General features: G+C 51.8%; 5 protein-coding genes across 5 annotated transcripts; 3 read left to right on the forward strand and 2 right to left on the reverse strand.

Annotated features, from left to right (window-relative positions):
- Window positions 1–1,325: 1,325 nt before the first annotated feature.
- Window positions 1,326–6,144, reverse strand: BJY04DRAFT_229127 (pentafunctional protein ARO1; the record flags this gene model as incomplete). The annotated part of the gene is made up of 2 exons (XM_073718995.1): window positions 1,326–1,391; window positions 1,456–6,144. The coding sequence occupies 2 exons, from the start codon at window positions 6,142–6,144 to the stop codon at window positions 1,326–1,328; spliced, it is 4,755 nt and encodes a 1,584-aa protein (XP_073569164.1).
- Window positions 6,145–6,779: 635 nt separating this feature from the next.
- Window positions 6,780–10,561, reverse strand: rat1 (5'->3' exoribonculease Dhp1). The gene is made up of 5 exons (XM_073721351.1): window positions 9,952–10,561; window positions 9,618–9,892; window positions 9,444–9,569; window positions 7,624–9,389; window positions 6,780–7,571 (listed from the first exon to the last, which is right to left on the reverse strand). The coding sequence occupies exons 1-5, from the start codon at window positions 10,256–10,258 to the stop codon at window positions 6,950–6,952; spliced, it is 3,096 nt and encodes a 1,031-aa protein (XP_073569165.1). The 5' UTR covers window positions 10,259–10,561; the 3' UTR covers window positions 6,780–6,949.
- A 108-nt stretch (window positions 10,562–10,669) lies between these two features.
- BJY04DRAFT_94683 (uncharacterized protein) lies at window positions 10,670–11,154 on the forward strand. Its single transcript, XM_073721352.1, has one exon. It carries the CDS (start codon window positions 10,777–10,779, stop codon window positions 11,071–11,073), a length of 297 nt encoding a protein of 98 aa, XP_073569166.1. The 5' UTR covers window positions 10,670–10,776; the 3' UTR covers window positions 11,074–11,154.
- On the forward strand, window positions 10,670–14,286 carry BJY04DRAFT_193774 (p115 like vesicle tethering protein). Its single transcript, XM_073711955.1, has 5 exons — window positions 10,670–11,157; window positions 11,207–11,402; window positions 11,475–11,938; window positions 11,987–14,068; window positions 14,119–14,286. Exons 2-5 carry the CDS (start codon window positions 11,285–11,287, stop codon window positions 14,197–14,199), a joined length of 2,745 nt encoding a protein of 914 aa, XP_073569167.1. The 5' UTR covers window positions 10,670–11,157; window positions 11,207–11,284; the 3' UTR covers window positions 14,200–14,286.
- Window positions 14,287–14,437: 151 nt separating this feature from the next.
- Window positions 14,438–17,862, forward strand: BJY04DRAFT_193775 (isoleucine--tRNA ligase ILS1). Its single transcript, XM_073711956.1, has 2 exons — window positions 14,438–14,896; window positions 14,972–17,862. The coding sequence occupies exons 1-2, from the start codon at window positions 14,468–14,470 to the stop codon at window positions 17,774–17,776; spliced, it is 3,234 nt and encodes a 1,077-aa protein (XP_073569168.1). The 5' UTR covers window positions 14,438–14,467; the 3' UTR covers window positions 17,777–17,862.

A 17,862-nucleotide genomic window follows, 5' to 3' on the forward strand; every position in this document is an offset into this window, starting at 1 on the left:
CGAGGTAGTGAGACTGCAAGCCAGAAGTAAAACTAGCCATGTCTCAGTTGCGACCGTTGGAAGTCTTAGTCGGTACACCCACCACCACCACCCAAAATAGATCTTGTCTCAAAAACAGTGTCACTGTCAGAACGGCCAATTCTCGGTCGCATATCCGTTAATCCGTTATTCCACATCGCAAGCATCAACAACCACGACAAATCCATCAAGTGACCTCTCTCCTCTCAACTCAAATCAACTCCCAAGACAAATTCCTTGTAAGCGACCGCCGTCCCTCGCCCGATCCCAGCCCAGCCTCAAAGACCGCGCACGCAGTTCGGTTCGCAGTAGTAGTGCACTGCATGCTCGATGCCTGAAAAACTCTTATCAGCCGAGTCCAGACCAGCATCCGCATCAGCATCTTTCAGTATCGATCTAAGCGCAGAACCGCTAGCAGTCTCGCACGCGGCCCGAGGGCCCTGTTCATGCACGTCCAAGAATCTAGACGAGTCTTTTTCTCGAATTTTTTTCTTTTCCCCCTCGACTCCGTGACTCCGTATGCAAGGTGAGATTTGTTCTAGACCGTGTAGATTCTGATATCCAGGCTATTGCTGTTGCTTCGTGCCTTGTTTTTTTTATCGCGTCTTCAGCTGGTTGAAAATTCTGTTGTTCACGCGGAGGGGTGCAGATCTATTGTGGTACTCTATCCGTTCTGGAATACCTGGAGGGTGTATGTATGTATTGTTGGGGTTTTGGTCGCGTACGGGACAGTCAGGACTCAGGACTATAGAGGTTATTTATAGATTTTATAGATTGCTACCAGGGGTGAGGCTAGAGATTAGATTCGTTCAAAATTTGATAACGGTGAGTTTGATATTCGTCTAGGGTCGTGTTCCTTTCAACTCTGTGTATGCCTCGGGGACTTTTTGACCCAGGGGACGTATATTGAGTTACCGAGACACCTAGGTACCCGGATATATATACTTTTCAGAGCCATGGACTAGTAGATGCTTAAGCTTAGAGGACATAAGAGGGAAGAACCCTGGCCTGTGTGTACAGGTCACATGATGATAGTTTATTCATACTTGGATTTCAAAAGGGCAGGCCAACGTTCGGGACATGGTCGTCTGATTAGCTACCAAGCGAGAAAGGGATGACGGATTGGACGGTGAACGTCCTTATATATCTCTAGAATGGAACTGCAACGCGCTTTTGTTGGAGAAGTTAAGCTAAATGAAAGGTATAAGGGTTGCAGGAGTCAAAGCCTGGCAGAGTTTACTCTTCATGATTCAAGGACAGCAGCCTGGAAGCAGAACAGTAAGGTTAGCAACAAGCATACATCATAGTCATGAGATAAGGAGTCTCACCCTTGCATTTTCATAGAGTGGAGAAATCCCTGTCCAGTATTGGAACTATACGCTCAGTTAGCCCACCACCTCAAACAAGCTTACCAAGGTCAAAGCATAAACTACTAACCTGATACCACCCCTGTCCAACCAGCACCTCCAATCCAGGAATAGTCTTCCACCCAGAGTCAGCCGCCAGACGCATCAGCGCGGTTACCTGCGGCTTGTACGCCATCTCGAGGAGCACCCTCGGCGCGCTCTCAATGGACTTGACGGTGTAGGAGTCTGCTTCCTGAGCGCGCTCGAACATGTGACAGAGTGTCTCGCGCATGACCGCATCAATAGGCTGGTCCGCAGGAATAGTGCCAATGGCAACGTGTGGAATCGTCTCAAAGCTTTCCGAGCTCTCAACGATCCGAATGTTGTAGCTGCTTGGGAAGGTCGAAACCATGCTTTCAAGCTTGGATGGTGTCCGGCCGACGATGTAGATTGGGGAGTAGTTCATGCTGTGAAGGGCGTAGATTGCCGCGCGCGCGGTTCCGCCGCCACCAACGACAAGAGCGCTTTCTTGGGCTTTGGCGTTGGCGCTGGGGCCGTAGACACCGGCGTTACGGAGGGAGAGGATCATTCCTTGCCAGTCGGTGTTGCGGCCGACGAGGCGCGGTGGCTGGTCTTTGCCCACTGGCACAGGGATGATGGTGTTGACAGCGCCGATAATTTCCGCTTCCGCAGCGACTTCGTCGAGGAGGGGCATGATGTCGAGCTTGAGAGGAATGGTGACGGAAGCACCGCCGAAGTCGGGAGAGCGGATGAACTCTTTGGCGTCTTCGGCGTTGGTGGTCTCAATGCGGCCGTATTCGTGAGGGAGGCCAACTTGGGAGAAGAGGGTGTTGTGCAGGGGAGGTGATCGTGAGCCTGAGACAGGGCTGCCGAAGATTGTGAACTTCTTCGCTTTGATCTCACCCATGAGGGAGAGACCACGGCGGATTTCAGTGGCGGAAAGCTGTCCCGGGGCGGCCTTGAAAGGAAGGGCGGGGTGGGAAACAGGTGTCATGAAGCCGTTGAGGATGCGGCTCAATTGGCCCTGATCACCCATGTTGATGGCAATCAGGGGGACGTCGTGGGCTTCTGCGGCCCAGTTCTTGAACTTCCTCAGGGCTGTGTTATCGTCGAGGCTGGCTGCAACTCCAACGAGTTTGATGATGTCACCGTACTCTAGCGCTTTGTTGTAGAACTTAATCCAGGACATGTTCGCCCAGGACAGCTCGCCCTTAGGGTCGTGGTGAGAGGCGATGATCTTGGAGAATCCCTTCATCTCGGTCACAGTGCGTAGTAGGTCTTCAGGGAAGGCGATCTCCAGGTCAACAAACTCGACACCAGACCGGAAGGCGAGGCAGTAAAGTTCCAGCGCAGCATCGCAGGCTTCATCCGGGAAACGGCCGCCTTGGCTCTTGGTGCGGATGGTGAAGATGACAGGGAGTGTGATGTGGCTGCGGAGGAAGGACAACTGCTCGATTACATACTCAATCGAGGGGATATCACCTTCAGCGGAAGGATCCTTCAGTAAATCGACTCGCAGCTCCACGGCATCAGATCCAACACAGACTTCCTCAAGAATGTCACCGGCCTCACGTAAATCGGGCAGGGTCAATGACACAAAGAATGAATGCTGCTTCTTCTTGATAATGCTCAGGTTGTCAATTTGGCCGGTGGCAACCTGCAAGAACCGGTTGAAGTCCTCAGACGCGCGAGGTAACCCTCCAGGGGCAGCGTCACGGCTGAAGTACTGAATGTTGCTGCACTCGTGGAACCATGGCTTGCGTCGTAGCCACACACCCATCATATCCTCAACGTATGCAGGACGGGTCTTGTCAATTGACAGGAAGTCCATGATCTTTTTAATGTCACGCTGGAGGAACAAGACATTCCCCTTGCTTTTGTGGTAGTCGCTGAGCAACTTGCGGGCTTCGGGCATCTCCACTACACCGCCACCACAGGCAAAGACGTATCCTTTCGGGCGGTCCTTAAGTGAACTTTTCAAGACCTCCAGCTCCGCATCGCGGAATCCTTGCCAGCCGCGGGTCTTGATCAACTCCGGGATAGTCATACCCACCGTGGTCTCAAGCTCGGTATCCAGGTCGACGAACGGCCGATCGAGGGCCTTCGAGACCCAGTTCCCAGCTGTCGACTTCCCAGCACCACGCATTCCGATAATGTAGATCGAAGCGCTGGCCTTGTCAGGACCACTAAGACTCTCAGACTCTTCCTCTTCCAGCTCCCTGCCCTCAAGCTTCACCTTGTACAGCTGTCGAAGAGTATCCCACCAACCAGGCCATGTCTTTCCTACACATTCTTTCTCGAGGATAAGTGTAGGCTGGGGGGTGGTGAGAGATAGAACACTGAAGCTAAAGGCAACTCGGTGGTCGTCGTAGCAGAAGATACCGCCGGCGGGCTGGCGAAGAGTGGTGCGCTCGATACCGTCAATCTCGAGACCATCGTCGTGCTCACGGCAGACAACTCCGAACTTAGCAAGCTCATCCTTCATAGCCTTGATTCGGTTGCATTCCTTCACACGCTGGTTGGCGATACCGTAGATACGGGTGGTGTGGTTACCGTCTTTTCCGCGAGCAATGGCTGCAAGCACGGAAGCGCCAAGGAATGCATCGGTCATAGGCTCCATGTCCACATTGGGCAGAGGACGCAAGATGCCATCCGCAGGGCCAGTGACAGTGGTAGAGGTTTCCGTCTGCTCAACCGTGCATCCCATTGGGCGCAAGACCTCAACGGCAAAGCGAGCATCACCTTGCAGGGAAGCGGATCCAATGTTGGGAACAGTGCAGGTGGTGCCGGTAATTGCTGCAACTGCGAGAGGGTAGGTAGCGGAGCTAGCATCGCTCTCAATAACGTACTCTGCAGGGTTCACGTAGCGACCTTGGGGAATGTGGTAGGTGTGTTCTTCGGTGGTAGACTTTTGCACGTCGATGCCAAAGGAGCGCATCATGGCAGTTGTCATGTCAATGTAGGGCTGCGAAATGGGCTTCCCACCAACAAGTCTCAAGGTAACGGGCTCCTTGGCGTACGGTGCACACATGAGTAGCGAAGAGACGTATTGGGACGACACCTTCGCGGCCAGGTTGATGCTACCTCCGGCGAAACCGCCAGAAGCAGCAATCTTGAGGGGCAAGCTACCGGTCCTCTCCACGTACTCAATCGAAGCTCCATTGGCAGTCAAGGCATCCACGAGATCTCCAATTGGGCGTTGCTTCATGCGGTTGTTTCCAGTGAGAACGCTCGAGTCAACAGTGCTAGTGTTGGCAAGGGTCGCGACGGTGGTAAGGAATCTAGAGGCTGTACCGGCGTTTCCAAGGTACAATGGCGAGGGATAAGCCTGCAAGTTACCTCCCTTGCCGTTGACCACCAGAACTTCGCCCTCATCTTCCCAGGCAAAGGTCGCGGCACCCAGTCTTTCCAGGGCATTAAGCATGACCTCTGTGTCATCAGAGTGCAAGAGATTCTTGATCCGAACGGTACCGGAACCGAGAGCGGCCAGAACTAGAGCACGGTTGGAGATACTCTTCGATCCCGGAGGAGCACAGACAACGTTTGAAGACGCCGCTACGCCCGGATGCACCTCAATACTTGGGGCGAGAACAACGCGAATATCTTCGTTGGCTACAACGCTGGCACGTGGCTCATAAGTAGTTCCGATCGCTGAGAGAAGGACAATCTTCTTCTTCGGGCCGTCATTCTTCTTGTCCAAGGCCATATTGAACATCAGCTGGTCGACCGAGCAGTGCTTACCAGCAGTCAGCTTTCGGATGCGCGCATCCTTTAGTGATGTGGGCAAGCCATAGGCCGAGAGACACTTGACAATACGAGAAACAGCAACGCCCTTCAGGATACCGAGATGGCGAGCGAGTTCTGCCTCCTTCACCATACCAATAGCCACGCACTCTCCGTGGAGGATTTGAGGAGTCAAGATGGCTTCAATAGCATGACCAATAGAGTGACCCCAGTTCAGAAGATTCCGAAGACCACCCTCACGCTCATCTGCGGAGACCACAAACGCCTTATGTCGGGCAGAAGCCAGAATTCTAGCCTTCAGAATCGCTTCCAGACCTTCAAATCGATGTTGCCCTGGCGTGACTTCACGGTGGACAGCCTTGAGGATTGTCTCCGCGTTCTCTTCGAGAGCTGTGAACTCCTCCTCACTGGAGATAGCAGCCGTCTTGATAACCTCGGCCATACCATTGATAAACTCTCTCACCGGCAGCGTCTCGAGAAACTCGAGGTCGATGTAGATCTTCGTTGGCTGCCAGATCGCACCAATCAAGTTCTTTCCCAAGGGAGTGTCAATCGCTGTCTTCCCGCCGATTGAAGAGTCAACCATAGCAAGAAGGGTGGTCGGAACCTGCACATAACGAACACCGCGCATGTAGGTCGCAGCGACGAAGCCAGTTAAATCTCCAATAACTCCTCCACCAAGAGCAATGACCACAGCATCACGACCGCACGGCGGGCTCTGGCTCAACATCCAATCCTCAATGTCGGCTTTTGTCTGTCGCGATTTCGAGACCTCGCCTGGAGGAACGGTATAGGTAAGGAGTCGCGGAGGTGGGGAGACGGAGGCGGAGGCATCTTCAAAGGCCTTCTGGAAGCCCGGGGTATAGATTGAGCCAATATTTGTGTCGGTGATGAGGACATAGGTGGTGGAGGGGCAGTCGCTGATCAGGTCCTTGGCCACATAGTTCCGCCAAAGTCCGAAATCAGCGATAATGCTTTCGCGGCCAAGGATGCTAATTTTTGTAGGGTCCACCATCGTCAAGCGAGTGTAGAGTGGAATAAGAGGGAGACGACAAAAGGTAATGCGGGTATGGAAAAGTCGGTGTCTCTCTTAGTTCATGCTGGTGGGATGCGACGGAGCTTTCCAACCAGCGTCTCAACTGTCAGACTGGGACAACCTGACTAGTGATAGACGTAGGTCACCTATAATTAAAAGAGATGATTAGCGACTTTCCGCGACTCAAACCCGCAAAGCAGGAGGGAAGCTGTATTGACGGTGTCGTCAGGTCGCGACTTGAATAAGCGGTGCGGCACCGGAGCTTGCATGGGGGGGAGGGACTGGAATGACTCGAACCAACCTTGTGGACAGACGAATTGAGGGAAATATGAAATGAAAGTAACTGTAGCTTGTACAGAAGGAATTGAGTCTGGAGAAAGGTAGAATCAAGCTGGAGACGATCGTAAGAAAGCGGGCAAAGAAAAAGGCGTTCGATTGACTCATTCAAAAATTAATCCCTTCCTGGGGATTTTTCTCCCCGCAGCTCCGATGTCGTCCTCTCGGCATCGTGTTATTACCAACTCTACATTACTACACTCTTGTTCAGTCCATTTCACAGCAAGAACACATGCGGTCTTTTCAGACTCTTCTTATTCGGTGTATTCTACATGGATCTTGGATATATCGCCAGGTCGTTCCTCCCAGACAACGCCGTCCCCATTTCAACTTCGAGGAATACAGTAATCCTAGAAAAAGCAAAACCAACCCAGTGATTCACAAAACGTCCGACTTTTTCGGTATGCAGTGATCTGCTTAATCTCGGTGAAGGTCTTCACCGAACCCCCTAGTAACGACCATATCCGCCTTGGCCTCCTGATGAGTAGTTGCCTCGGCCTCGACCCCCTCGATATCCACCACCTCGAGAGTCGTAGCCTGATTGTCGTCCATTGTAGTGACCCTGACCGTTGTTATAATTGCCTTGGGGGCCGCGTCCATAATAGTCGCCTTGGCCGTAGCTCTGTTGTTGATAGTTTTGCTGTTGGTGACCACCGTACGACCCATACTGCTGGTTGCCGTAGGAGTGACACCCTCCACGCGGAGGAGGCGGCGGGCCTCTGGAGAAATTGCCAGAGCCAGATGGTGGAGCCCAGCCGGGAGGCGCTCCCATCTGTCCACCTTGATTGCCGCCTGGGATGAACTTGGGATCGAGGTGTGCCGCGAAAGGGTTTGGCCTGTCGTTACCCTGGTTCCTGTCGTTGCCATAGTTGTTTCTATCGCTGGCATAATTCATACGGCCACCTCGTCCGCCGCGGAAGGGCGCGCCACCATATGAGCGGCCCGAGTGTTGAGCTCGAGATTTGGTGGCTTGGATGTCTGCCTGGTCCAAAGCTGGTTGGTTGAATTTGACTCCTCGCAGAAGCATGGACTTGTGAGTATGGGTGGACTTGGGGATCTCGTAATTGACACTATAGAGGTTAGTTAGTTGGTTGATCGATGATGAGCAATAAGAAAACTTACGTTAGCGAGCGGTCGTCGTCCAAGGACGGCATGCCGTACTCCTCCAGAGAAGAGACAAGAGAGCTGTGAGGAATATACGCCTCATTTCGTTCAACCTTGCCTGCCAATCCCTCACTCACCCGCATATTGAGCTTATACTTTTCAGCACCTTGCTTCTTAGAGTAGAAGTTTCCGACCAAATCTTGGTATAGTGGGTGGCTTTCAGATAGCAAGAGCACTTCCCTGCCCACAGTATTGCGCGCCCTCTCATCGTCCGATAAAAGAGGGTATTTCTTTTGCACGGCAGTAAGGAGTCGCGTTTCATCAATAAACGGCAGCAAGACAACACCTTGCCAGGCGAACTTTTTCCCGTTCAAATCAACGGCGAAGTCTTCCGGGTAAAAATCAATGATCTCACTGCTCGGATTACTCATAAGATCATGGAATACTTCGGGGATGGCGTGGTTCGACGAAGCAGGGAGAACACTCATGAGCTGCTCGTATGGCCTGAACGGAGTGCCCTTCTCAAAGGACAACTCCATATCGGCGATATCCACAAAATCTGCGGCGAAGGGGGCGTAATGGTACGGGTAGTACCATGTCCACGAAGGGCACCCCTGAAAGTAATATAATAACACCCAAGCAAGGCCTTCGGCATAGGCTCTCGCAACTTTGTGACGGAACTCCTTGTTCTGTGGGTCAACCCCGAATTTCTGTTCATAGTACCGGTCCGCGTATCCCTCCTCCCACAAGCGAACGGTGTCTGGCGGCATTTCATCATCGTTGGTCTGAATCGGCTTGGTCGGGGTCTCGGTTCCGACCTGGTCAACTTCCGCCTCGTCCGCTTTGCGTTTACCAAGTACCGGTGACGCCCCCGATGGCGGAGCGTCAGACGCGTCAGGTGTTGAATCTCCCTCTTCAGATGCGTCTTGTGGCCCTCCCATAAGTTTGCTCTTCAGGATAGCAGCAGCACTTTTGTTGGCCTCGTTAGCACGGTAAACAGCACCTCGGTTAACGACCATGCTATGGGTGAGTTCTCGGTCCTGTCGAGCCAAGTTACCCCTAGCAGGGGTGATCAACTCCAAGCCAGGTGGTGCGGGCACACCCGCTGCAGGACCGCGGGATTTAGCGTTTGCAGTCGGTTCGGCCGATTCGTAGTTAGGGGAGCTGCGTCTGCGTTTCCTAGCCCGCTCCTCGTTCCTCGCCTTTTCCTCTTGCTTGCGTCTCTTGTCGTTCGCGGCTTTTCTCTCTTCGGCCTGCCTACGGCGACGGAAGATAGCATCTTCTTGCTTAGCGAGGCCTTGGAGGATGAGCTGAGCTCTCTTAAGGTCCACGCGCCCATCCTGGGTCAAATATCCGCCCATTACCGGAATATTGTCACGCCAGATCGCAATCAGAGTGTCGATACCATCCTCGCGAATGTCCAGAGACGGTAGATGGGGAAGAAAGTCGTTTCCTACGAAGAAACACATGAAAACCCAATCATCTAGTGCCCTCTCAAGATCAAAAGGGAACGGTTGGTGTGGGATAAAGAGCTCGGCGGCGAGGTATTCTCGCAGAACAGAAACATGAAGCCAAATGAATGGCTTAAGTGTGGCGACCTTCCCCTTCTCATCGAACTCTCCCTGCTTCTCCTTCGCCTGGCCCCTACACTCTTCGGCTTTGTGGCCTGGCTGGCCACAGAGGTGACATGTGCGTGGCTTAGAATCTTGGAAAAACACGTCTTCTCGCAGAACTCTAAAATGAGGCTCGTGAGTGCCTAGGCCCAACATAATTAAATCGGCGTCCTGAATGATCATGTTAGCTACTGCCTTGCGTTCAATTCAGGTATCAGAACTTACCAGTCCGTAGATAACATGACGCGTGTTCGGATCGTGCTCGGGTGAGGCACGCTGTGATCGAATGAATTCCATAATCTTGTGTTCACCTTCTCCAGGCACTGTCGCATCGGAAATGATGATTTTCATCTGTCTCGGTTAGCGGTTTACATCATGTCCAGATGGAGAGGAGCTAACCTTTTCCCAGGCAGGGTCGGTATTGAGCTTGTAGGCAATCCAGTATCGTAGGGAAGCCGCAAGGATATCCATGAAAGGCGTTCCAGGCGTGATGACATTGCTATCCCAGGTCTTCTGCACGACCTCCTCCTGGAGGCCTTGATCCTTATCTCCGTTTTGTTTCGCAAGCATTTTCTGAAACTCCTGCTTTTTCTCGTCTTGCTCCCTAGCTTCTTGGGCAGACCGGAATCGACGTGCTCGTTGTTGGTTCATCTTTGCGCGGGGCGCGACTCCGTCTATACGTAGAGAGTTGGGTTAGTGCCAGTTGTAACAGATAGGGAAAACATCGGCATACCAATAGCAATCATCAACAGTTTCCTCGGACGGACCATGTTCACAACACGGTCGGTGTACTTGAATATCTCGATCATCATCTCCTGCTCGTTCGCTGGCGGCGGCTTGCCCTCTGGGTGTGTACACGGGTGGACGATACCGTTCATATCCAAGTACAAATTATCCATCTCCTCGCCATTTGGGTTCGGACCGGTGGTGTCGACCGGGATCTCTTCTCCATTAACCTCATACGGTTGCTCCTCGATTACCGAGGAGATAATCTTCGGATACTTTTTGGAAAGCCATCTGAAAAGCGCGGGGACACCCATGGTGATGATAGTTCAGACCAGAAAGTTATACGGTGAAATATAGAAGCGCGAAAAGAATATATCGATTCTTTTGGATCCTAGTAAATGTAAAGTAGAGGATTTAGCCACGTCTAACGAGATGCTCCATCGGCGACTTCAATCCTTAAGAACTAAAACCTCGGACTGGAACAGACGTCTTTGTCGAAAGAGTATCAGAAGTGAAACAAAAACCCCTTTGGAAACAGGCGCCACCTCAAAGATCACGAAGGGCAGGCCGTGGGGAGTGAAAGAGAAAGGTTTAGAATAATGAAGTCTCTGCGAATGCGACAGTTTGAGGATTGCCGGAGCTGCGGCTGCTTCGGCGCTTCTCTTGTCGCGGTTCCGACAGCTTAGCGGCGACTTGGCGGTGGACTTGTTGTATGCTTCCGAAAGAACAACTCACCGTTCACCGTTCAGTCGGTCTTTCCATTCTTTCAATGTTTCTCACTTGCTACGCTCTCGGTCAGCGGTGACCATGAAATATCGAGTGACCCATTGCGATGTTTCGAATCCTCGAGTCGCAGGCGCCCGCCAAACAAACGGCGACAGACACCATCAACACCCTGATCAGTAGACTGCAGAGCGCGACTTTACTGGAGGATCGAAGAGCTGCTATACAAGGATTGAGAAGCTTTGCGAAGATATACCCTGCATCGGTCGCGTCGGGAGCCCTCCGGCCGTTGATCAGCAGTCTCAGCAATGACCGGGAGGATGTGGACACTCTTAAGGTGGTCTTAGAGACCTTGTTGATGCTATTTTCGCCGGATGAGAGCAGTGTTCGTTGGACTGGTCATTGAATGTATGCCCGGTGTACTGATATTCTTGTCTAGCCTGAAGCGTCTGAAGAGATTGCGTTATGGCTATCTGATGAATTTACTCAGGTATATTTTACCGGTTTTGTTTGCTTGGAAGCTGCTGACAAGGTGACAGCGACAAGATAATATTACAGCCCTACTTGATCTTCTAGACTCGCGAGACTTCTATTCACGTCTATACTCTCTGCAGCTCATGTTCCAGATCTCGAGTGGGCGACCCGAGAGAACGCAAGAATGTATCCTGACTGCACCGTTGGGCATTCCCAGACTTGTCAGTGCTCTAGCTGATGCGCGTGAACCGGTGCGCAATGGTAGGCTCATTTCTCACAGACTTCGCTCTACTTCTAGGCGGACCGTAGCTAACAGCCATTATACATTTGCAGAAGCACTGCTCCTCCTTATCGCTCTGACGCCAGGCTCGGAAGAACTCCAGAAACTCGTTGCCTTCGAGAACGCCTTCGAATCCGTGTGCTCGCTAATAGAATCTGAAGGAGGCTTGACTCATGGGTCAGAAGTCGTTGGGGACTGTCTTTCGCTGCTCGCCAACTTGCTGAAACTCAACATTCCCAATCAGTCTTACTTTCGGGAAACGGGCTGCATACCACGACTGGCAAAACTGCTTGCCGAGGTCAACAAAGAAGACAACCCCGATGAGCCTACTCCAGAATGGGCGCTTGCTCAACGTGACAGAAATGTTTGGGGGCTCTTGGTGATCATACAGCTTTTCTTGGTCAAAGGCGGCGTCAACACTGCTGCCAATCAAATGGCATTCTGGAATAGCGGCGTGATGGAACAAGTACTAAGCACAGCTTTCGGTCAACGATTCACCGTCAACGTCACAGCTAAGGTAAGATAGTGGCTGCTATGAATAAACGGCTCGTATTGACTGAAGCAGGCTCTCGCGACCTGCGCCGATCTGATCCGCGGAAACCAACCACTGCAAGAACGTTTCGGAGATGTCGAGGTTTTCTGGGGAGCAGGCCAAGCGAATGATGGAGTCAATGGCACCAAGTCTACGAAGCCACTTCCCAGGATCAATGTCATTGAAGCTTTGCTTAAGCTCTCGCTCGAACCTGCGCCTATTCAGCTGCTAGACGCGCGTCTTGCAGCTTGCGACTGTGTCAAGGCCTTTTTCACGAACCATACGGGTATCCGTGTCCATGTGCTAGGCAGAGCAATCAACGGACATGTTAGCGGACAAGACGAGATTCCAAATATTTTGACTGTTTTGATCACGCCTCCAGAACTACGGAGGAATGCTGATCCATATCAAGTCTGGATGGCTTCCATCTTGATGTTCCACTTGCTTTTTGAGAATGCCGAAGCAAAGTCCGTGGCTATGGGAGTAACCGAAGGCGATGCGGAGAATGGAGAAGAGGTTATTACCTGTATTCAGTCCATAACCGGAAACCTCATCACAGGCTTGAAGCGCGGAGATGACGAGCGTATATCCCTTGGCTATGTGATGCTGCTCTGCGGCTGGTTATTTGAGGACCCCGATGCTGTGAATGACTTTCTTGGCGAAGGCAGCAGTATACAAAGCTTATTGCAAGAAACCAAACACAGGGGTGTCACAAACGTGCTTGTACCTGGACTTTGCACGATTTTGCTCGGAGTCATCTACGAGTTCTCTTCTAAAGACTCCCCTATTCCCCGCAAGACCCTGCACAAATTGCTGCTAGAACAGCTAGGCCGGGAGCAATACATTGACAGAATCACCCGACTCAGAGAGTCTCCACTGATTCGGGACTTTGAGGTTCTGCCGCAAACAATTGGTGCCAACTACGAGGGTGGGCTCCCCGATATCTTCTTCGACAGAGTCTTTGTTGAGTTCCTCAAGGACAACTTCAGCCGATTGCTGCGGGCCATTGATCGCGATCCTGGACTTGAAATTTCCGTCATTACAAATGGAGTTGAACGAGGTGTTTCGCGTGAACTGGTCGACTCGCTGAAATCTGATGTCGAAGAAAAGAACCAAGCTGTTCAGAAGCTTGAGTCCGAGCTCGTATCACTAAGGCATAAACTCGAGCAAGAGCAAGCTGAGCACAGGAAGTCAAGAGATACAAACGGGCTGGAGCTTACAAGGCTGCAACAGACGTGCGACTCGCTGCAAAAGCGTCATGAGCAAGAGTTATCGTCACTGAGCGAGCAGCACAAACAAGCGCAGAATGATCTGCTAAAACAACATGGAGAGCAACTTCGTGCCATTGACGCCCAACTGCGAGAGACATCTGCTGATCACGAAAGAAAGAGCTCCAAATTCAAGGAGCGCCACGAGGCTGAGGTAGCTGATCTTAAGAAGAAAATTGGATTACTAGAATCGGACCTTGCGCGAGTGAGGGAGCATTACGGTGGTGAGACACGCCAGCTGACAGCTGTCATCGAAGCTCTAAAATCCGAAGCTGGCCAAGCTAAAGAACAGCATGCGGGGCTCAATCAGACTATACAGGACTTACAAGCAAAAGCCAGCGAAGCCGAACTGCACAAGTCCCAAGTCGCTGAGCTCGAGTCAAGGGTCGAGGCTCTGAAATCAGAGGCCGACAAAACAAGGGAGCAGCATGCAATTGAAGTCTCCGAGCTTAACAGTACAGTCCATGACCTCCAATCGAAACTGGACACTGCTAAGCAGCAGCATGAGTCTGAGGTCACGAAGCTCGAGTCTGCCAACGAGTCGATACGATCAGAACTCAATACGACAAAGGAGCAGTCCGCACAAGATGTTGAGGCTGTGCGAGAAGACTACTTTTCGAGATGCTCTGCTCTCGAAAATCGAGCGCAGCAAGCTGAGAGTGAGATCGAACGCCTTGAAACTGAGGCACGAAAGGCTGCCCAGGCGCTGGAGGAAGCGCAAAAAGCCCTAGAGAAGGCGCAAGAGGAAACCAAGGAGAAGGAAGAGGCGCGCAAGGCAGCGCAGTCGGAACTCGAAGATCTTCTCATTGTCTTCGGTGATCTTGAAACGAAGAGGAACGAGAACAAGGTGAGTCAGAGCTGCGCCTTTACTTATACCTATGCTAACGTTTGCCACAGAAACGGTTGAAGGACTTGGGCCAAGAGGTATCTGAAGATGAGGACGACGAGGAAGACGAGGAGGATGAGGAGGATGAATGACTGCGATCATAAACGATGGAAGGCGTTAATTTCGTCTACCCTTACTATACCACTTTCTCAGACTCTATACAATGTATCATATTTCTGATGTCAAAAGCGTAAGGTATACTAGACCTTGTATACTTCGTCGTAGCCTGAGGATCTGCGTGGGGCTTGGCAAAGTCGGCAGGGCGCGCGCGGGGTGACTCACTTTTTCTTTCAAAAGCGTTTGTACCCCGCGGCCATCGCTCGTGTGCTAGGACAACCACCACCTCCGACCGCACCCACCATGTCCATTGATTTTCCCAAGGAGGAAGATCTCGTTCTCCAGAAATGGAGGGAGATCAACGCCTTCGAAAGGCAGGTCGAGCTCTCGAAAGGTCGCAAACCTTACACTTTCTACGACGGACCTCCGTTCGCTACCGGTCTCCCCCACTATGGCCATCTGTTGGCGTCCACCATCAAAGATATTATTCCCCGGTACTGGTCGATGAAAGGTCACTATGTCGAGCGACGGTTCGGTTGGGATACGCACGGTGTGCCTATCGAGTATGAGATCGACAAGAAACTGGGCATGTCTGGATTGGAAGCTGTCGAGAAGTACGGAATTGAGAAATACAACGAGGAGTGCAGAGCCATTGTTATGAGATTCGCGTCCGAGTGGCGTCAGACTATTGAAAGGCTTGGTCGCTGGATTGACTTTGATAATGACTACAAGGTTAGCAACACCCATGCTAATCTGCGAATGGCATTGTGCGTGGCGCAGGGAGACTGACATGAATTATCGTAATAGACAATGAACCCCTCTTTCATGGAGTCCGTGTGGTGGGTTTTTAAGCAGCTATTCGACAAGGGTCTCGTTTACAGAGGTTTCCGTGTTATGCCTTACTCGACTGCCCTCAACACCCCGCTCAGCAACTTTGAAGCGCAGCAAAACTACAAGGATGTTCAGGATCCCGCCGTCGTCGTTACATTTCCCCTCGTTGATGAACCTGAGACACATCTTCTTGCCTGGACAACCACCCCGTGGACCCTTCCCTCCAACATTGCCCTCGCGGTGAACCCCGATTTCGAGTATATCAAGATTCTCGACGAAGCTTCTGGCAAGCATTACGTCCTGCTTGAAGCCCTGCTTCGGACTCTGTACAAGGACCCTAAGAAGGCCAAATTCAAGATCATTCAACGGTTTAAGGGTTCGGAGATGAAGGACTGGAAGTACCAGCCTCTCTTCCCTTACTTTTACGATGCTTTCAAGGAGCACGGTTTCCGCGTTTTGAACGCAACCTATGTTACCGCCGAAGATGGTACTGGTATCGTCCACCAGGCGCCCTCGTTCGGTGAGGACGATTACCAGACCGCTGTTAACAGCAATGTCATCGACCACACACGTCTCCCGCCAAACCCTGTCGATGAGATGGGCTGTTTCACTGCAGAGGTCCCTGACTTCAAGGGTCAGCACGTAAAGGCGGCTGACAAGGCTATCATCAAACACCTTAAGGGAACCGGGCGATTGATCGTTGATAGTCAGATCACCCATAGTTACCCATTCTGTTGGCGTTCTGACACTCCCCTCATTTACCGTGCCGTTCCATCGTGGTTTGTCCAGATCCAACCCATCATCCCGCAAATGCTCCAGGGCATCGAAGAGTCTCACTGGGTTCCTAGCTTTGTTAAGGACAGGAGATTTGCTAGCTGGATTCAGAACGCTCGCGACTGGAACATCTCTCGAAACAGGTTCTGGGGAACTCCCCTGCCCATCTGGGCCAATGAGGACTTCAGCGAGATTGTTGCCATTGGCAGCATTGAAGAACTGAAGAAGCTTAGTGGTTATGAGGGTGAGATCACTGATCTTCACAGAGATAAGGTGGACGGCATTACCATCCCAAGCAAGGATGGTAAGGGCGTCCTCCGCCGCGTGAGCGAAGTCTTCGACTGTTGGTTCGAATCTGGTGCTATGCCTTACGCCTCCCAGCACTATCCGTTCGAGAACAAAGACCACTTTGACAACTCCTTCCCCGGAGACTTCATTGCCGAAGGTCTTGACCAGACTCGTGGTTGGTTCTATACTCTGACCGTTCTTGGTACCCACCTCTTCGGCAAGCTGCCCTTCAAGAATTGTGTAGTCAACGGCATCGTTCTGGCAGAGGACGGAAAGAAGATGTCTAAGCGGTTAAAGAACTATCCCGATCCCTCTTTGATCATGGATCGGTATGGCTCGGACGCTCTCCGCCTTTACCTCATCAATTCGCCTGTTGTGCGTGCGGAGCCACTTCGGTTCAAGGAATCTGGAGTCAAGGAAATTGTCGCTAAGGTCCTTCTTCCTCTGTGGAACAGCTACAAATTCTTCGAGGGCCAAGCTGCTCTCTTCAAGAAGACTGAAGGCACCGACTACATGTGGGATCCTAAGGCCGAAGCCACCAACACTAACGTCATGGATCGGTGGATTCTGGCCAGCTGCCAAAGTCTTCTCAAATTCGTCAACGAGGAGATGGCCGGCTACCGTCTATACACCGTCGTTCCTCGCCTTCTAGGCCTCATCGACAACACCACAAACTGGTATATCAGGTTCAACCGAAAGCGCCTAAAGGGAGAGAACGGCACGGACGACACTTTGCACGCCTTGAACACACTCTTCGAGGTTCTGTTCACCCTTGTTCGAGGACTTGCTCCTTTCACACCCTTCCTCACGGATAACATCTACGGCCGACTACTTCCTCACATCCCTGAAGCTCTCCGTGGTGAGGACAGCCGGAGTGTCCACTTCCTTCCCTTTCCCGAGGTTCGTGAGGAACTCTTCGATGAAGTTGTCGAGAGGCGGGTTGCGCGCATGCAGAAGGTCATCGAAATGGCTCGTATCTCCCGTGAGCGCAAGTCTCTTGGCCTGAAGACTCCACTGAAGTCTCTCGTTGTTATCCACCAGGAGGAGCAGTACCTAGAGGATGTCAAGTCCCTGGAGAGCTACATACTTGAGGAGATCAACGTTCAGGAGCTGGTCTTATCCTCCGACGAGGCGAAATACAACGTCCAGTACAGTGTGTCCGCTGACTGGCCCACGCTGGGCAAGAAGCTGAAGAAGGATGCACAGAAGGTCAAGAAGGCTTTGCCTTCATTGACTAGCGAAGATGTCAAGAAGTTCGTTGCCGATAAGAAGATTCTTGTTGACGGTATCGAGCTTGTTGAAGGCGATCTTATCGTCAAGCGAGGGCTCAAGGAGGATTCGTCTGCGCAGGACAAGGAGCCTAACGCAGATGCTGATGTCTTGACTATCCTTGATGTCAAGCTTTACCCCGAGCTGGCTCACCAAGGTCTTGGGCGTGAGATTGTCAACCGTCTCCAGCGTCTGCGTAAGAAGGCCGGCCTGGTCCCAACCGACGATGTCAAGATGGAATATGTTGTTCTCTCGGATCCCGACAGCGTCGGCCTTAAGGAGGCTTTCGAGACACAAGCATCAGTCATCGAGAAAGTGGTCCGTCGGCCACTCGAGCAATATCAAGGTGCTGAAGGCAAGCTGCCCAGCGGAGATGAGGAGGGTATCATTGCTCAAGAAGAACAAGAGGTGCAGAACGCTACTTTCTTGTTACGGCTGCTCAAGCTTTAGACTTTCCGGTATTTTTTTGCTTACTCAGACATCAATCAGTAGAGATCTCAAGTCCTCAAAATAGTATTGTCTCACGAAGATATGTT

Source organism: Aspergillus karnatakaensis (genome assembly GCF_047715665.1).
Source record: "Aspergillus karnatakaensis strain CBS 102800 unplaced genomic scaffold BJY04scaffold_38, whole genome shotgun sequence".
Taxonomy (NCBI): domain Eukaryota; kingdom Fungi; phylum Ascomycota; class Eurotiomycetes; order Eurotiales; family Aspergillaceae; genus Aspergillus; species Aspergillus karnatakaensis.

Bases quoted from the DNA above. Each gene is read 5' to 3' on its own strand.
- BJY04DRAFT_94683 (XM_073721352.1), top strand. From the start codon at position 10,777: ATGTTTCGAATCCTCGAGTCGCAGGCGCCCGCCAAACAAACGGCGACA.
- BJY04DRAFT_193775 (XM_073711956.1), top strand. From the start codon at position 14,468: ATGTCCATTGATTTTCCCAAGGAGGAAGATCTCGTTCTCCAGAAATGG. The intron at 14,897-14,971 runs GTTAGCAACACC...TTATCGTAATAG, and splicing joins ACTTTGATAATGACTACAAG to ACAATGAACCCCTCTTTCAT.
- rat1 (XM_073721351.1), bottom strand. From the start codon at position 10,258: ATGGGTGTCCCCGCGCTTTTCAGATGGCTTTCCAAAAAGTATCCGAAG. The intron at 9,893-9,951 runs GTATGCCGATGT...CTCTACGTATAG, and splicing joins ACTGTTGATGATTGCTATTG to ACGGAGTCGCGCCCCGCGCA. The intron at 9,390-9,443 runs GTAAGTTCTGAT...ATGATCATTCAG, and splicing joins GTCATGTTATCTACGGACTG to GACGCCGATTTAATTATGTT.
- BJY04DRAFT_193774 (XM_073711955.1), top strand. From the start codon at position 11,285: ATGTTCCAGATCTCGAGTGGGCGACCCGAGAGAACGCAAGAATGTATC. The intron at 11,403-11,474 runs GTAGGCTCATTT...ATACATTTGCAG, and splicing joins GCGTGAACCGGTGCGCAATG to AAGCACTGCTCCTCCTTATC. The intron at 14,069-14,118 runs GTGAGTCAGAGC...CGTTTGCCACAG, and splicing joins CGAAGAGGAACGAGAACAAG to AAACGGTTGAAGGACTTGGG.